General features: G+C 42.8%; 2 protein-coding genes across 2 annotated transcripts in view; both read right to left on the reverse strand.

Annotated features, from left to right (window-relative positions):
• Window positions 1–385: 385 nt before the first annotated feature.
• LOC308287146 (nucleolar RNA helicase 2-like) lies at window positions 386–2,371 on the reverse strand (the record flags this gene model as incomplete). The annotated part of the gene is made up of 1 exon (XM_080728266.1): window positions 386–2,371. The coding sequence occupies one exon, from the start codon at window positions 2,369–2,371 to the stop codon at window positions 386–388; it is 1,986 nt and encodes a 661-aa protein (XP_080584392.1).
• Window positions 2,372–4,846: 2,475 nt separating this feature from the next.
• Window positions 4,847–17,695, reverse strand: part of LOC308287855 (paxillin-like) — a 51,775-nt gene continuing 38,926 nt past the window's right edge. Inside the window, exons 7-11 of the mRNA XM_080729161.1 lie at window positions 15,064–15,222; window positions 12,221–12,394; window positions 10,793–10,874; window positions 8,400–8,548; window positions 4,847–6,775 (exon numbers count right to left, since the gene is read on the reverse strand). Of these exons, the coding sequence (XP_080585287.1) occupies window positions 6,509–6,775; window positions 8,400–8,548; window positions 10,793–10,874; window positions 12,221–12,394; window positions 15,064–15,222 (831 nt within the window). The 3' untranslated portion in view covers window positions 4,847–6,508. The remainder of the gene's footprint in view (window positions 6,776–8,399; window positions 8,549–10,792; window positions 10,875–12,220; window positions 12,395–15,063; window positions 15,223–17,695) is intronic.

The raw sequence follows: 17,695 nt of genomic DNA on the forward strand, positions 1-17,695 counted from the left end.
CTATGCTATGGTAAATATTGTTTATATGGTATAGACGTCATGAATATTTTATATATTTCATATGCCAGTTGCAGCATATTTGTTCTGTCTTTGTATTTCTGGCACAGTGCCACTTGGCAGTCATCTCATGACCATCTACATAAGGTTGACTGGTCAAAGCTGATCAAACAGCAGGTTCACATAATAACCCTTTCATCATTGTCAGAATGGTCACCTCTCCTGTGATTCAATTTAAGTTTATCTAAAAGGATTTGCCAGATTGATTCAGAAACACCAGCAATGGCCATGAATACAGCAAAGTCCATCGCTGTTAGCCAATAAAATAAGAAATCAGCAAATCCTATCAGTCCACAGAGCAGGGTTATATTGAACATGGTTGGGGTTTTCAGTAATCAAAGGCTTGGCTGAAGTTGCGTTTCTGCCCTCCTCCCCTGCCGTTACCATTCCGGAAACCATTTCCACGACCACCACTGTGACCCCTTCCGCCTCGGAACCCTCCTCCTCTGCCGCCACCAAAGCCTCTGTTGCCATGGTAATCACCATCACCAAAGCCTCTATCACCACCGTTGTTATGCTGCCTCTCCTCCAAATCTGGGAGTTCTGTACAGACAGACAGTTGCCAACGGCGACCATCCGTCCAGTTGTCCTGCATCTCTTTGACTTTCTCAGATGGGACATCGAAACACACTCCGCTTTTGCCTTTAAGTATGTTCATTCTCTGTATGTGTTGCTCAATCTCGTCTCCTAGCTGTTCTTTGAGGGATCTCCAGGCGTAACCTAAGCTGTGCATCTCCTGAGAACACACCATCTTAAGTGTAGTGTAACCCACATCAGAGTTAAGCAGGGATCTTTGTTCTAGACTGGTAGCTCCAGAAATGTGCGCCAAGGCAGCAGCTAAAGCTTCAACTGCTCCTCTCTCTTCGATCAGCTTCTCAGCAGACTCTTTGAAGTAGCTGATGGCAGAAGCAGGTACGGAGTCCAAACGCTTGACAGCGTCATCGCTGGATGACTTGACGATGTCACTGGCAGTGGGGACGCCGACACGTCGGAATGTGACGCCAGCTTTGCGTTCTACGTAGCGTAGTTGCTCCTCTTCTCTCCTCTGGTAGAAACAGATACACACTCCGGTCCTGCCTGCTCGGCCTGTACGGCCTGAACGATGGATGTAGGATTCCACATCCTTGGGTGGAGAGCACTGGATCACCAAGTCCACTTCAGGGATATCTAACCCACGGGCTGCTACGTTGGTGGCCACTAGAACCTGAAAGAGCCCCTTTCTGAAGCCCTTCAGTGTGATCTCTCTTTGTTTCTGAACGATGTCACCGTGGAGGGACTGGCAACTCTGTTTGACCGATGGATTCATGGATAGTTCGTCCACTTCTTTCTTGGTCTCACAGAAGACAATGGTTTTGCCGTGGCTACCGCTGTATACCTGGGCTACATCACCGATCACTGCTGCACGCTGGGACCAATGGCATGCTATGGCCAGATGCTCTACAGTCGTTGCGGTTCTTGACAATGTCATGCCTATGAGGTCGACATGCCGGTACCCTGGCTTCATGTATTTCTTTGCAACGTCATAGACCCAGGAGGGACAGGTGGCGGAAAACAGCAATGTCTGAGGGTTAGTGTCAGCATCTTTCTTATATGCTGAAGATAGTATTTCTTCAACCTGGTCTGCAAACCCCATGTCCAACATCTGGTCAACTTCATCCAGAACAACATGCTTGAGTTTGGAGAGGTCCAGTTTGTTGTTCTGGAGGTGGTCTTTAATGCGACCAGGGGTCCCCACCAAAACATCGATACCGCCACGGATGGCATCCATCTGTGGGTTATATGAGCTGCCTCCATAGAAACAGGTTACAGAGAGTTTCTTGGTGATGTCTTTGAAGTCCTTATACACCTGGATAGCTAGTTCTCTAGTTGGAGTCAACACCAAGACCTTAGGAGGGCGTCCTCTGCTCAACTGTGCAGAGTCATTCTGTAGCTTTTCCACCAATGGGATGGCAAAGGCAAATGTCTTCCCGGTTCCTGTTCTGGCCTGGCCAATAACATCTATTCCAGCAGACACAGCTTTGAAAGTCTTCACCTGAATTTCAAACAGGTAAGAGATTCCCCGAGCTTTCAGCCGGCTGATGGTATCCTGGGAGATGTTGAAGTTTGAGAAGGCCCCTGCCTTCTGCTCTGGTGTCTCCGTTTCTTTCTCACTGTCAATGTCTGAGCTATCTTCCGGTACCTCCTGCTGTTTCTTCTTCTTTTTGCCATCCATGGTCTTTTCCTTGGTTCTCTTCACCGGCGTGGCCTCCGCCACGGCGCCACTGTCATCCTCCATGGTGTTATCTTCAGTTTCAAAGATGATTCTGGAAGGCATTTCTCTAGATGGAACCCTGACAACACACTGACACCACTACCCCATGTCAGCGTGACATGAGGCGTGATCTGATGTCATGATGACATGTCATCATGACATCAGATCCCTGATGTCATCAATACACGTCCTTGTCCCTTGTATGCCCATATATGGAGATCTCTGATGTCATCAATATTAAGCCCATATCTGGGATTGTGTCAGTCTTATGTGGTCTATGATGTCAGGCAACTATGATCTCCATATTTGGGAAAATGTGGTCACATTGATGACATTAGATCCCTAATGTCATCAATACGCGTCCTCGTCCCTTTATGCCCATTTATGGATATCTCTGATGTCATCAATATTAAGCCCATATCTGGGAATGCTCATATATGGACATATTGTGTCAGTCTCATGTGGTCTATGATGTCAGACATCTCCATATTTTGTCCAACTCAAACAACCAACCAGGACTTTTTTTGGTCAAAGTTGATCCCATGCCAAAGCGCCAGCGCTGCTCGCACATGCAGCAGTCTGCCGTCACACAGGCGGATGTGTGCATGCGCCCATGTGCACATGCCCTTTAGGGCGAGGTTGCTTCTCGTATAATATTACTACTGTACACGACAAACAGCATTTTTTGTCTCTGATTTGAATTCATAATCATAGCACATAAGAAACAACCAGGTAAAAGAAAAAAATAATGCCAGTGATGCCAGAAATAATTTTATTTTCAGCTGTCATTAATCAGTAAACGGGATCCACACAGGCTTAAAAATCATGGCACTTGAGAGAAAATGTAAAGGGTGAATGATCACAAGAATATGCCTCCATTTACAGAGGGAAATTCACTTAATTTCACAGAAAGTCAGAGGCTTTGATTTTCCATGAACAGAAAAGGCTATATTTGTAAGGAAAAAAAGAAATACTACAAGACCATAAATAAAATAAGCACAAATCAAATTACAGTCCCCATTTAGTTGAGGGGTTAAACACAGTTGAAGTAGAGGTGCAACGGTTGAATTCCAAGTGTTCCTGACACCCCCCACACCTCATCTGTAGACCTTGATCAAGTATAGAATGTAGGTGCACCTGTGAATGGCCTGGTGCAGTATAATTGTTTGGCTAGAAATGTACGGTAATATTTTGTTAAGATTTAAAAATGAAATATTCTCCAGGGCTTAGGAGACTATTTGGAACTCAGCACACGATGCACCACAGCAGGTTATATCTTCCTTGGCAGTCAAACTTTAAAGGCTCAACCACCCGAATGACTGAAGATTCCACAGTGTATAAGACAACATTGCATTGACATAGAAATTTGGCACACACACAAATCTTTTAAGTAAAGACAAATGAAGTGAAATAACCCCCTAAAAAAAGGTACACTGTGGATTAGCTCAACCCCACAAGCCAACAAGTGATTAAAAGTTGTCACTGAAAAGGATAAAATGATCAGACTATGGACAGATCACACAATATTTCCGATGTAACATTAAAAAGTAAAATTGTGTATGGTGAAATGACCAATGACATCTTATGATAAAAGCTCAGACCTGGCCTTACTGTATATCTGTATCTGATTCCTGACCAGCCAATAAAAACATCCAACCATCAGTGATACAAGACACTGATCTGGGATGCAGGAAACATTTCACAGTAGAATCAGGGTTCATTGATCATGATAAAAAAAATTATTGAGGGCTAAATGTTTGTTTTCAGACACTTGCATTCCAAGCTGGTGCATGTGTATGTATGGTCAAGACAGTTTGTTTATATGCCCATAGAGCCCGCTCTTTGCATATCAGTGAGCTTAATGAGCTCAAAACATTGATCTAAACGGTGACAAAACACAGTTCTGTCACAGTCTAGCATATAACAGTTATATAAATTCATATGATTGTTATAGCAACTGGCAGCAAGTGTGACAAAATCCCAGATCGGGATTGCTCCAGATAAAATACATGCAACCTGCTTCCAATCAAGCACACTGCAAATCGAATAATGCATTTGATCATAAAGCATGTTTTAAACCTCGACTCAACTAGAGGCAATGAGGCTGTGAAATTAGCCCAATATATTTCACGTCAAATAACATATGTGACCAAAGTTGGAACAAATGTCTTGTTAATTCTTAATGATTTATAAGACTTAAGAAAAGACTGGTGTACATGTGGATAGTTGCAGTAGTATCCCAAATCTTTACTTTTAAGCTGGAGCCAGGAAATCACTCCAGGCCAGCATTTTGGCTTGTTCAAAAAAACTACACCAAATCTTAATACATGTATTAACCATTTATCTACATAGTGACACACACACACACACACACACACACACACACACACACACACACACACACACACACACACACACACACACACACACACACACACACACACACACACACACACACACACACACACACACACACACACACACACACACACACACACACACACACACACACACAGGTTTATGTTCTTTTTACATAATATTGAATCTTATGTATGCAAACAACATAAATCAAGGCAGCAGTAAAGAAAACCTCCAAGTTATTACAGGGATGAAAACTGTTGAGCATGTGAGTTAAGTTGCATGCTTTATACCTCCCTTATGAGACATCTGCAATATAAATCTTGACTGGTGAACAGTTTGAGGATTATTGCGAGAGAATCAGAAATGGTTTAGTTGAAACATTGTTCAGAAAAGCACCAGTCCCTCTTTACTGTACCACTGATGCAAACAGCTAAATTAGTATTTCTGATAACGTAACTACTGAACATTGAGAATGTATCTGGTTTGGTTTCCATAGGAAAAGCTTAGAAAAACTGGACCTGGTTATTTTGAGCACACATGGTTGTAAAATGCACTTTTGGAAGTCTGAGTGATAGATCTTCATGAGTCTGAGCTGGTCTTTTACTGTAAATAACCAAGGACGAATAGAGAGGAAAAGGGAACAAAATAAACCAGATTTAATCTCCTGAATTTGTGTGTGCACCCAAATGGGTCTTTTATGCATATATTAGCAAATGGCACCTAAATAAGTTTTGAAACTAGAAAAATACATCTGTATAGTAGATTATTCCAACACCCGCAGGCCAAACACTACTCAACACCGCCTAGATGTTTTAGAATTCTAATGTAAACGCTTTGTGGTCCATGCAACTGACTGTGACACGCAGCTGTCTCAAACCGTTATAATCACCCTCGACCTAGGCTGGTCACATGGTGCAGGGTCTGGCCCTGGGATAAGGGGGGGAAAGAACACAATTTACAAACCATGGCTCTGAGCAAGACTAAAACACGATTCTTTCTCTCTCTCACACACACACACACACACACACACACACACACACACACACACACACAACATATAGGGGGATAAGATTCTTATTTTTTTTGCTTCACATAAAGAAATTATTTAGCGTATCAAAAATCTCTTTGGGCTCTGTAAAAAATCTCCTACCCTGAAAGATTGGACAGGCAGCTAAGTCCCTTCAGTAGCAAAGAGTCAGTGTCTGGGACTTTAGTTTCATCAGGTCTGATCCACCACTCCACATGGTCTTCTGTCCAAAACACTACCCCAATCCCACACCCCTACATGCTATATGTACATGTCTACACAGTGTGCATAATAATATAGATCAGGGGTCTTCAACGTTTTCAGTCCAGGGACCCCTTAGCTGAGAGAGAGATGAAGAAGGGACCCCCCCACAACCTTTTCATAGATTCCATTTAGTTTCATCTTTTGACAGCACAATCATCAGTGCATTTTGGAATCATGTCAATTTGTGTCTTCATTTATTTAACCACTTGAACCGTCGATACTTAATAGACTTGATCTTTCACTCTGTACTTAGTCTGCTCTTTCCCCCTCTACACCGAAGCTCTTTGCCAAAAATAGCCGCTAGCTTGTAGATCTGCTATTTTTGGCTAAAGTTCTCTTCGAATATGGACGCTAGAATTCAAGTGTTTAATATAAAAAGGAGAAAAAAAAGTTTCTATCACACAAACATTTGGAAGGACCCCCTGTAGTAACTCTGAGGACCCCCTAGGGGTCCCGGACCCCCTGTTGAAGACCCCGGATATAGATGAATGTATGGAGGCTTTGACATCCATACAAGCACATGTACCATGTACACCCACACACACACTCTAACTGAAGAGTTTAATGAAGCAGCCCTGGCAGTAGGGCTTGTCGTTTTGCTCCTTGAAGGTGCCCTTGTTGAGCTGTTTGAGGCAGAAAGCACAGACAAAGTGCTCCGGGTGGAACTTCTTGCCCATGGCCGTGATGCAGCGGCCCGTGATGGGCTTCTGACAACCGGAGCATAGTGAGCCACGACGCTCGTGGTAGTGGGCCTCGCAGTACGGCTGGCCCTCGTGCTCAAAGAAGCTGCCGTTGACAAACGGGATGAAGCACTCCTGGAAAACACACAAAGTGGAAAAGGATATTTTGATGATTTGGGGGCCCCACTTGCAAAACGCTCACAACCCACAGGGTCGGGAATGGCTGTTATAGATCAGTGGTTCTCAACCTGTGGGTCGGGAGTGGGACTCCCTGGGGGGGTCACCAAATTATTTTGGGGGGTCCCCAGATGATGAACTTGTTTTCTCACTCAAAAGTAAACAGACGAACATAAAGTTTAAGTGTATAGAGGGTATCTGCACGTTTCTAAAGTGACAATTTAAGGCATTTTTAATACCTCTAAAATGACATTGGCCAAATTGTCAAATCTTAGAGGCAGCAATTGTGAAAATAGCCGATCTACATGCTCACAACGCCTCGAGGCGTTGTCAGTGTTGGGAAAGTTCACTTTAAAAACGAACTAGTTCAAGTTCAAGTTCAGAACTTCTAAAATGAACTAGTTCATTTCATAGTTCATCATAGTTCGTTCTTTTTTTTACCATAATTTTTTTTATACTTTGGCTATTCAAAAAACCACACACAGCAATAATTTCATCCAACTTAACATTGAGGTGCCCACAATATTTATGTGCCCACTGCCTAGTTCCCAGTCTTCCTGCACCCTTATTGTGAAGGGCTGAATGTAATAACCATGTTATTGTCTCATTGTGTGAAATATCATAATATTCAAAACAAATATTTGACTCCAATTGATTCCCCACACAGTATTGACTTGATATAGCAATAAAAAAATATATATTACACAGCAGTTGTGGGAAAACTAAGACATTGTTCAAAAAACACAATTCCGATTTTGGTCATTTTGGAAATAGGGCAAAACATATTTTTTTCTTCAATCCACTGTCTTGACACTCAAACCAAAATTGTTCTATAGACCATAATCTACAAATTGGAAGTGAAAAATAAACTTTAACACACATTTGAAATGAAAACAAAAAATTACATGTACAAGGAACCCCACTAGAAGGCATACGTTTCTAAACCTCACGCACAGCATGTTTCCGCGTTGGTTAAAATAGCTGATCTACAAGCTCACGTTGTCTCGTGGATGCGACGCGTTGTGAGCTTGCAGATCAGCTATTTTCGCCGTGCAACACACATAGGACAAAGTATATAGTCAGGCTTGCGAGACACGTAACGAGGAGGAGATTAACAGTGCAGCTGCAGAGTGCAGACAGCACCTTATATCAACGTTCACGAGGGGCTGCGTGCAGTGTGTGCTATTGGAGCATGTGAATGAGGCGCGCAGAGGCGCGGACCGCCGCATGAACGGCCGACGAACGCCGACGAACTCCGTTCACGGGCGTCAGAATGACCGCGTTCGACAATATCGTTCATCAAGCGAAAACAATTACGTTCAGTTCACGTTCGCCCAAAATATGAACGTGTTCATGAACGATCGTTCTTTGAACGCGTTCGGGTACAACACTGGGCGTTGTGAACATGTAGATCTGCTATTTTCACAATAGAACCGTTTTATACAAAATGTAATGCCTCAACTCTTAGTGCTCGTCAGAGTGGGGGTCCCCGGTTAAAATATGATTATTTTGGGGGTTTGCGGCCTGAAGAGGTTGAGAACCACTGTTATACTGTAGATGGTAGACATGTGAAGCCACTCACCCTGCAAACAAAGCACTCAGGATGCCAAAGGGAATTGAGAGCTGAGATGTAGTTCTCCAGGATGGCACGAGCACAGCCACCACATTTAGGGGCAAACATGTCAAAATAGTCCTTTCTGCAGTACGCCTTTCCATCCTTCTCATGGAAACCTACAGAGGAAAGACATGAACTCTTTACATGGCTTCAGTAACAGGGGTTACGTTAAATAAACAGAAAATACATTTTCAGATGAATTGCCAATGTCGGAGAAAGTACCCATGGACCGTATCAGCTTAAATTTCATTGTGTTCCAGTACTATGGGAACCATGCAACTCTAGAGTAAGTCTCTGTTATCTACTAATTAGGGCTGGGGATCGATTAAAATATTTAATCGAATTAATCGCACGATTGTCCATAATTAATCACGATTAATCGCAAATTAATCGCATATTTTTTATCTGTTCTAAAACTACCTTAAACAGATATATAATACTCATATCAACATGGGAGGTAGACAAATACCTAGTTTATTCAAATTCTATATGACAAATAGGCTTACTGTCCAGAATATTCGAGAAAATGTTTCCATTAGGACAGATTTAAATTAACTTTTATATATTTAATCACTTTAACCACATCATCCCTATTCTGGGGGGAACATTCACCAAAAATAGCTGATCTACAAGCTCACAATAAGATGCGTTGTGAGCTTTTAATCTTTTATTTTGTGAAGAGTTTGTGTATGGAAAAATTACTCAAGTACAGTGCAGCGTTTTACAAAGCATAGAGGCTCTAGGTTTAACTGAAGTAATATTTATAGGCTACATTTTAAATATTATCAAAGTATTCTGGGGCAAAATGTGCGTTTCCATTAGGACAGATTATAAATAAATTAACTTTTTACTTGGCATTTAATCACTTTAACCACAGCATCCCTATTCTGGGTGGAACATTCACCAAAAATAGCCGATCTACAAGCTCACATAAGATGCGTTGTGAGCTTGTAATTTTTATTTTGTGAAGAGTTTGTGTATGGAAAAATTACTCAAGTACAGTGCAGCCTTTTACAAAGCATAGAGGCTCTAGGTTTAACTGAAGTAATATTGATAGGCTACATTTGAAACATTATCAAAGTATTCTGAGGCACCGCACCCTGGACTGGTGTTACGATTATGGCACCCCTAGTTCACTTTGATAAACCCTGTTATTATGTAGACACTGTGATGGCTCGTTGGTAGCCTTAGATTAACAATACATTAACATTAACGTGACGACGCCACAAATTGCGGTGGTATTGCTTGGAGATTATAGGCTATAGCTCGCTGAAGATGTGTGGCACAAGGCATTATGCCCATCCAGTTCCCTGGCCCCTGCGATCATGTTGTGTGCACTGTCGGTGATCAGCAGTTTGCTGACTTTATTTTCAATGATACACTCTCCGGCTACTCGCAAGGCAGAGGCTTTGGGGCAGACAAGCACAGACAAGTTCCAGGGCTAGTAGGCTAGTAGGCTACGTCTGAAGCTAATGTGAAGCTAACGTCTTCATAACAGTCAGCCCATGCAACAGAAGCCTCCACTCCCCGTCAAAATAATGCGCTGTGTTCTCGAGGGAACTGTGATTACTGAGTGAAGTCCAATAGTCTCCAATGAGTGCAACCGTGGTTGTCTGTCTGCCCCTGCCTGTGTCCCAAAACCTCCACCGCTCTGACAGTCTGTGTGACTGCCTTGTTTACTACTGCGTCTCTCTGCAGGCTGCATTCGCTTCCTGACTACGGGGTGCACCGAGGCTCAAAAATCACTGCACCGGGGGGCAAAAATCACCGCGTTAAAAATATTATCGCCGATAAAAGGATTTTGCGTTAATTAGTTAATATCGCGTTAACTTCCCCACCCTTACTACTAATATACAGCATGTGCATCTCCCATATCTTCTGGAGACTAGAATACAAGCACCCTAAGGACTATATACCATTGACTGACATCTACCCTGCGGCAGTACTGCACACACAGTATAAACAGAGCTGCTACCTTTACATACATTTTAAATCTGAGGCTTTTTTTTTTTATAGTATTTCAATTATATTGAGAAAAAAGAAATACTATTTGTTCCAAAAGCTTTATACCCTGTATATATATATATAACAACACAATGCTCCATTTACACAATGCTGTACCCCCTCCAACTGTATATATGTTACCCATTTTCAACTGTTTTTATTATATTTTGACACTTTGGTTTTGAAAAAAATAAAGCTTTCAATAAAGCTCCTTTGAAATGGACAAGAGGCTCTGGAAATCCTACACACAGGGTGCTAGTTTGTTACAGTATACAAATCTATTGTAAAAGTGATTTACCAATACGCAGCTGTGAATTATGGGATCATGTATATGTTGTTTCAGAAGTGTTACGTACCTTCTGGTCCAAAGAATGCTCCGCACTGGGCACAGAAGAAGTGCTCTGGATGCCAGGTCCTGTCCAATGCAGTCACCACTTTCTGTTAGACAAAACAGTGACAGGAGTCTATGATTAGCCACTCATTCACAGTTGACAACACACTGGCTCTCTTCTGCTAATCTGAATTTCCCTCAGGATCAATGAAAATCGATCGATCAGTCGATGATGATCCATCATCTATCTATATTCTATCTATCTAAGCTGCCGTTGCCAGATGTCCGCAGACGGATCCCCATCAAACTCATATCTAAACAACCTCTGAGAACCAAACCTCCTACTCGACCGCAGAGATCCACCAGCAGCAGACGATGATGGGTGATTTAACAAAGGGACGAGCCTGTATGCATATCAATAGACTATTGTCTGAACCTGTTAACTCCTGTAATGTAGGTGTTTAAGCGACGTGTGCGTGACGTCATTCAAATCACGTTCCCCCAAACATTGAATCACCAATGCAACACTGTGTATACCCAACAGCCAGGATAGGACAAGTGAAAGGATTTGATTACATCTTTTGTCCACAAATGCCAGCAGAGGGCAGCAGAGTGTTAAAGAGGACAGGCAGGGTGGGAGGGGCTGGAATGCGAGAAGAGTTAGCTCATGTTTTCCAGTACTGATAGTATTTCCTAGCAGCTTCCAACTGTAAACACATACATGTACTGTACATGTACTGTATAGACTACAGAGCAGACGTTCCCAAACCTTTCAGCTCAAGGCCCAGAAGTCTTACCAAACATACAAAAGTACATTATGAATTAACCGCTTATGTCCTATTTGAAAAAAAGCTCACAATGCTGCATTGTGAGCTTGTAGATGTGTGTGTGTGTGTGTGTGTGTGTGTGTGTGTGTGTGTGTGTGTGTGTGTGTGTGTGTGTGTGTGTGTGTGTCACTAGGACAGGGACAAGTGAGAAAGCGTCTCTCGGCAGTGACTCATGTTGGCCTTTCCCCAGGCAGGCTAAAGTCCACAGTCTGCTTCACATCCCCAGTGTGTGTGTGTGTGTGTGTGTATGTGTGTGTGTGTGTGTGTGTGTGTGTGTGTGTGTGTGTGTGTGTGTGTGTGCGTGCGTGCGTGCGTGCGTGCGTGTGTATCCATCTCTGTGAGAGAGCATATACTGTATGACTCTTATAGATACTGTCTTAGTTGACCGTACAGACTTTTCCAGGTACCCATTATTCCATTAGGCTTATGAATAAATAAAACACATTATCCATTTCCTCCATAGCATTACACATCTCTGAGTGTGTGTCTGTGTGTGTGTGTGTGTGTGTGTGTGTGTGTGTGTGTGTGTGTGTGTGTGTGTGTGTGTGTGTGTGTGTGTGTGTGTGTGTGTGTGTGTGTGTGTGCGCGTGTGTGCGTGCGTGCGTGCGTGCGTGCGCGTTACTAACATCCAGTATAGGTCCGTTGCAGTAATGGCATCGTGGGGAGAACAGGTTGTGATAATCCTTCTCACAGTAAGGTTGTCCATCTCGCTCAAAGAAGTTCTTGGAGCCGATCTCCTCCTGGCAGTGGGTGCACACAAAGTGCTCCGGGTGCCACGTCCTTCCCATGGCAGTGACCACCTGCCAAAAGGGACACACACGCCATTAGGTTTCCATATAGTTTCATTGTTTGACAGCACAATCATCAGTGTATTTTGGATTCCTGTCAATTTGTGTTTTCAGATATTTAACCACTTGAACCGTCAATACTTAATAAACTTGAAATTCTTTTCCCCCTCTACACCAAATCTCTTTGCCGAAAATAGCCGATCTACAATCTCACAACTATTTTTGGCTAAAGTTCTCAGAATATGGACACTAGGATTCAAGTGGTTAATATAAAAAAGGGAAAAAAAAGTTTCTATCACACAAAGATTTGGAGGACCCCCTGAAGTAACTCTGAGGATCTCCTATGGGTCCCGGACCCCCTGTTGAAGACCCTTGCATTAGGTTAAACACTTGCAAACTGCCATCCCTTCCCTATTCTGGCCAAGTCATTATAGATAAAGAAAAATCCCACCCATTTTTACCAATGAATTTCCAAAACCTTTCCAAAATATTCAGCCCATTTTCCACTCCAGGCCTACAGTATATAACAATCATTGGGTGCAAAAAATACTCTTACTGAGTAATGCCCAAAGACAGGCAGTGTAGCAATGATAAAGCATAGAATATAGAATGGTATAATATCATTCAAAATGTTGTGACCATTTATTTTTGCTACACTATCTATCCTCGGCCATAGCTCACCTTAATACAAGACTCATTATTATGGCATTGGCATACGTATTTTTAACAATTGTCCATTGCCTTGCATTTGCTTCATTTATGGATTTGTTTTAAATTACACTTTTGCTGTTGGTTTTCCAAATCATTAATAGCACATTTCCCAGGCATTGTGGATACTAGTTCAACATATATTATAACTATGACTTCAATTGCTTGTGCTTCATCACCAACGATTCCTGTGTCGCTCTCAATAGTTATGCTGCACTGCACAGGTTGGTGTCACGTGACAAAGGCACAGATCTACAAGCCAACTATGCCTCATGCTGCAGCATGTTGGGAGCTTGTAGATCTATTATTTTTGTAAGTCTGGTAATACATTTAGGCTGCAATCACTCAGCCCGTTCTGCGAAAAAAAAAAAAAAAAAAAACTACATATGTTACATATTTTGTGTAATGTATAAATGTTTTGGAAAATGTTTTTTATTAACAAAATCAATAGCCAAAATTCCAAAAACAATGCATAACCAAATATGTTTTCCAGGACCCTTGATACATTCCAAAGCTGGAAAATGTTGTTTCTAATTTCAAAATTATTTCTAGGAATTTCATGAGCGTGGGGACCCTATGATGCTCAAAAACAGCAGATCAACAAGCTCACGTTGTGTTTTTGTCACGCAACACCTTCACATCCTGTATAAATCAGGCTGAAATTGTTTGATATGCAGAAGAAAAAAACTCAATGTGAAACACGCAAGAGGCAAAGGACACCTCATACAGAACATCTTTTCAATGGCATCACAGCACACCATCTTCCATGGTGCTATATAAATATAAAACATTACCCTTTATATAAATATAAAACATTACCCTTTATTAACCATGTACATGAAACTGTGATTTTATATCTGCTGCAATTTCATATGATTTTTTGTCCTTTTGTTCTATTTTTATTTATTTATTTTATTTTGTTAAAGTAAACCACACACACACTGCTAGGTTTATATGATGGATATGTTTTCCACCGGCATGAGAAGCGTTTCTGCCTTCCATAGTGAAAAGAAAAGTTGCATAGCAACAGACCCAATTTGTGCGTCACTTGCTTTAATTAGTGTTTTCTTAGATACGATTTGACGCTAAGGATGGGACGATATGAAAATTTCATATCACGATTATTGTGACAAAATAAATCGCGATTTACGATATTATCACGATAATCAAAATCCATTATCCTGGGGTGGAACATTTGCCAAATAATAGCCGATCTACAAGCTCACAACGTGTCGCAACAAATATGTTTGATAGAGAGTGAAAAAAAGTATGTATATTATAAGAACCTTTTACCAATTATAGAGGGTTTAAATGGTACCGGATATGCAGCTCGACAAATAAAAGGTGAATTGATCCCAGTGCATGACGGAGCACAATATCACAATAAATTAAATCTCCACCATACGATTATTGTGAGTGTTTTTTATCACGATAAACGATAATATCGCTTATCGTCCCATCCCTATTTGACGCCATATATGACTCATTCTTAGAAATCAAATCAGCATGCATATACTGGAGATAAGCTATTAGGTAGCAGCTTACAGTGACAAGGGCTATATGACAATATGTTTGAGCTCGTCTTCGCGTATTGTCTTTAGAAAGGCAACTATGGGACTGACACATCAGCCTGTGTGTTCTTTAAAATGTAACAATTCGCACTGAAACATTTGCCAGTTGTCACTTACTTACTTTACTTGCCAGTTGCCACAAGCACAAATTAATCAAATGCAGAAAGCCTTATTATGCATATTATATAAGCTTGCACTGTTTGGTAGGCAATCACATTAAAGCAAAATTATTCATAGACTGGGGGGCCTGATGCTATCAGCAAATGCATGCAGACTACTAGTGTGCATATTCATTCACCATATCCTTTTGAACTAGCATAAACTAGGACAAAACCATCTAGAGTTGAATTAAGCTTAAATGCACAAAAAAGTAATATGTATACATGACTGTATGTCACTCACCTGGCCCACAATGGGCTTCTTGCAGGCCCCGCACACACCCTTGGCCACAGTCTGGACTCCCAGCCTATTGAGGTCAGACTGCAGGCTTCCCAGCATGTTGTCCAGTTTGTTGGCTGGTTTCGGGGGGCCAGTTGGTGATGTCTTCCCCTGGGACTGGATCTGTGGAAGGCCAAAATGGTTTTGTTACTGATGATCATGGCAGGAGAAAAACAGGCCGATCAAACATGAACCATTCTGACAATGTTTACATGACAACAACAAACCGAATTGTCAAACCTATTTTGGTCTCCATGTCTTTGATGATTGCTTTCTAACATCAAGATCTGTTCATTTGTGTGTGTGTGTGTGTGTGTGTGTGTGTGTGTGTGTGTGTGTGTGTGTGTGTGTGTTAAACATTAGGTAATGGGGTGCAGGACGTCTCAGATGGTATGGTTATTGGAGCTACATGACCCAGTCACATTCCACTGAGAGAGAAAATAGCAACTCTATGGTCCATACGTATATCCTCACACATTTAAGTGCCACACACACACACACACACACACACACACACACACACACACACACACACACACACACACACACACACACACACACACACACACACACACACACACACACACACACACACACACACAGCTTGACAAAAGTAAAATGGCCCAGCTTCTAATCTAACTGGTCTTTAATCTATATAACATGTCAATGTCTGCTCTATAGGTATCCACCCACGTCTTTAGTTAGTTCGTCTGTTTTGTTATTTTTGTTACAAACATTTGACATTTCCCTTTCACAGAGACAAATGTGTTCACAAGCAAGTGGGCCCTGTTGACCTTGAGAAGGTGTAAAAAACAGTGATGGTAACTGCTCTGTCATGCACCAGATTAGGTTTCGGTCCCATTCCTGCACATGGCAGGATAGTTAGTATGGCTGGTACTCCCCTGTCCCCCTATCCTCTCATCCAGGATAGTTAGTATGGCTGGTACTCCCCTGTTCCCCTATCCTCTCATCCAGGATAGTTAGTATGGCTGGTACTCCCCTGTCCCCCTAACCTCTCATCCAGGATAGTTAGTATGGCTGGTACTCCCGTTCCCCTATCCTCTCATCCAGGATAGTTAGTATGGCTGGTACTCCCCTGTTCCCCTATCCTCTCATCCAGAATAGTTAGTATGGCTGGTACTCCCCTGTCCCCCTATCCTCTCATCCAGGATAGTTAGTATGGCTGGTACTCCCCTGTTCCCCTATCCTCTCATCCAGGATAGTTAGTATGGCTGGTACTCCCCTGTCCCCCTATCCTCTCATCCAGGATACTAGTTAGTATGGCTGGTACTCCCCTGTCCCCCTATCCTCTCATCCAGGATAGTTAGTATGGCTGGTACTCCCCTGTTCCCCTATCCTCTCATCAGGGGCGTCACAAGGTGGGGGAAGTGGGACTGAGTTACTAGGGCCCAAGGTGGAGGGGGGCTTAATTATTTTATACTTTAGCTATTGAAAAATAGCAGATATACAAGCTCACAGCGCGGTACCGAGTGCCGTGCTGCGAGCTTGTAGATCTGCTATTTTTGAAAAGTCATGAAAATGTGTGCAAATCTTTGAATATATGTATAAGGAACATTTATAACTCACATTTTGCCGAATACATATCATTTTGGGGGTCCTTCACATGAAAAAGTTTGAGCACCACTGACATAGAAACCTAGGTTTTTCAAAAGATCTTCAAAGACTTGATCTGCTATTTTTCAATAGTTAAAGCACAAAATAACACAGTGAATCCTTGTACCCAGGGCCCAGAATTTGGTGCGACACCCCTGCCTCTCTTCCAGGCTTTTCAACCCTCTACTGCTGCCCGATCTGAAAACACTGGCCTGTGGCGCCACCAGACCTCAGGCTCAGAAAGCGGAGAGCAGCACAGTCTCCAGCCAGAAATGTCAGCCATGCTCATATAGAACCAGTCGTCAGACAGGCTCTAGCACACTCAAAATGCAACTCGAAACTCAAATGCTTTAGATCAGAGCTAAATGAGCACCAAACACACTCATTCACCAGCACGGGACCGTTTTGAAAGTTATTATACTCTAAAACAGAAAGACAACAGTTGGACAGCGTCAGAGTTGGACACAAGGTGGTGAAATGAAAAGCAAATGCAGGACAGTATGAGGTAGACACTGAGGGAAGAGTGACAGAGAAAGTGAGAAAGAGAGAGAGATTCAGAGAGCTGGAGTCCATGCCTGTACCGGTGGAAAGATGGGGTCGTACTCGGTCTGACAGCCCACCGACACGAAAACCTTGGGCGGGGGAGGCGGCGTGACAGGCTTGGGAGGGGGGCTGGGCGACGGGGTGGGCAGAACAGGGGGAGGAGTGGGCTCCTTAGGGGGCGGGGTAGGCTCGCGGGGAGGGGGAGTCGGCTCCTTCGGGGGAGGCGGGGTGGGTTCTCGAGGAGGAGGTGGAGTTGGAGGTGGAGGGGGGAGAGGAGGGGGGGTCTCCTTGGCCGGGGGAGGTTTTTTGGGTGCCGGGGGAGACTGGGGGAGGACTTTTCTCTGTGGAACAGGTGATTCAGGGGGGATGATGATCTGGGAGAAACACATGGAAAACAAGACAGCAGAGAGACGAGACGCGAGAGAAGAGAAACAAAGCA

This window comes from Nannobrachium achirus (genome assembly GCF_963921795.1).
Source record: "Nannobrachium achirus genome assembly, chromosome: 6".
Taxonomy (NCBI): Eukaryota; Metazoa; Chordata; class Actinopteri; order Myctophiformes; family Myctophidae; genus Nannobrachium; species Nannobrachium achirus.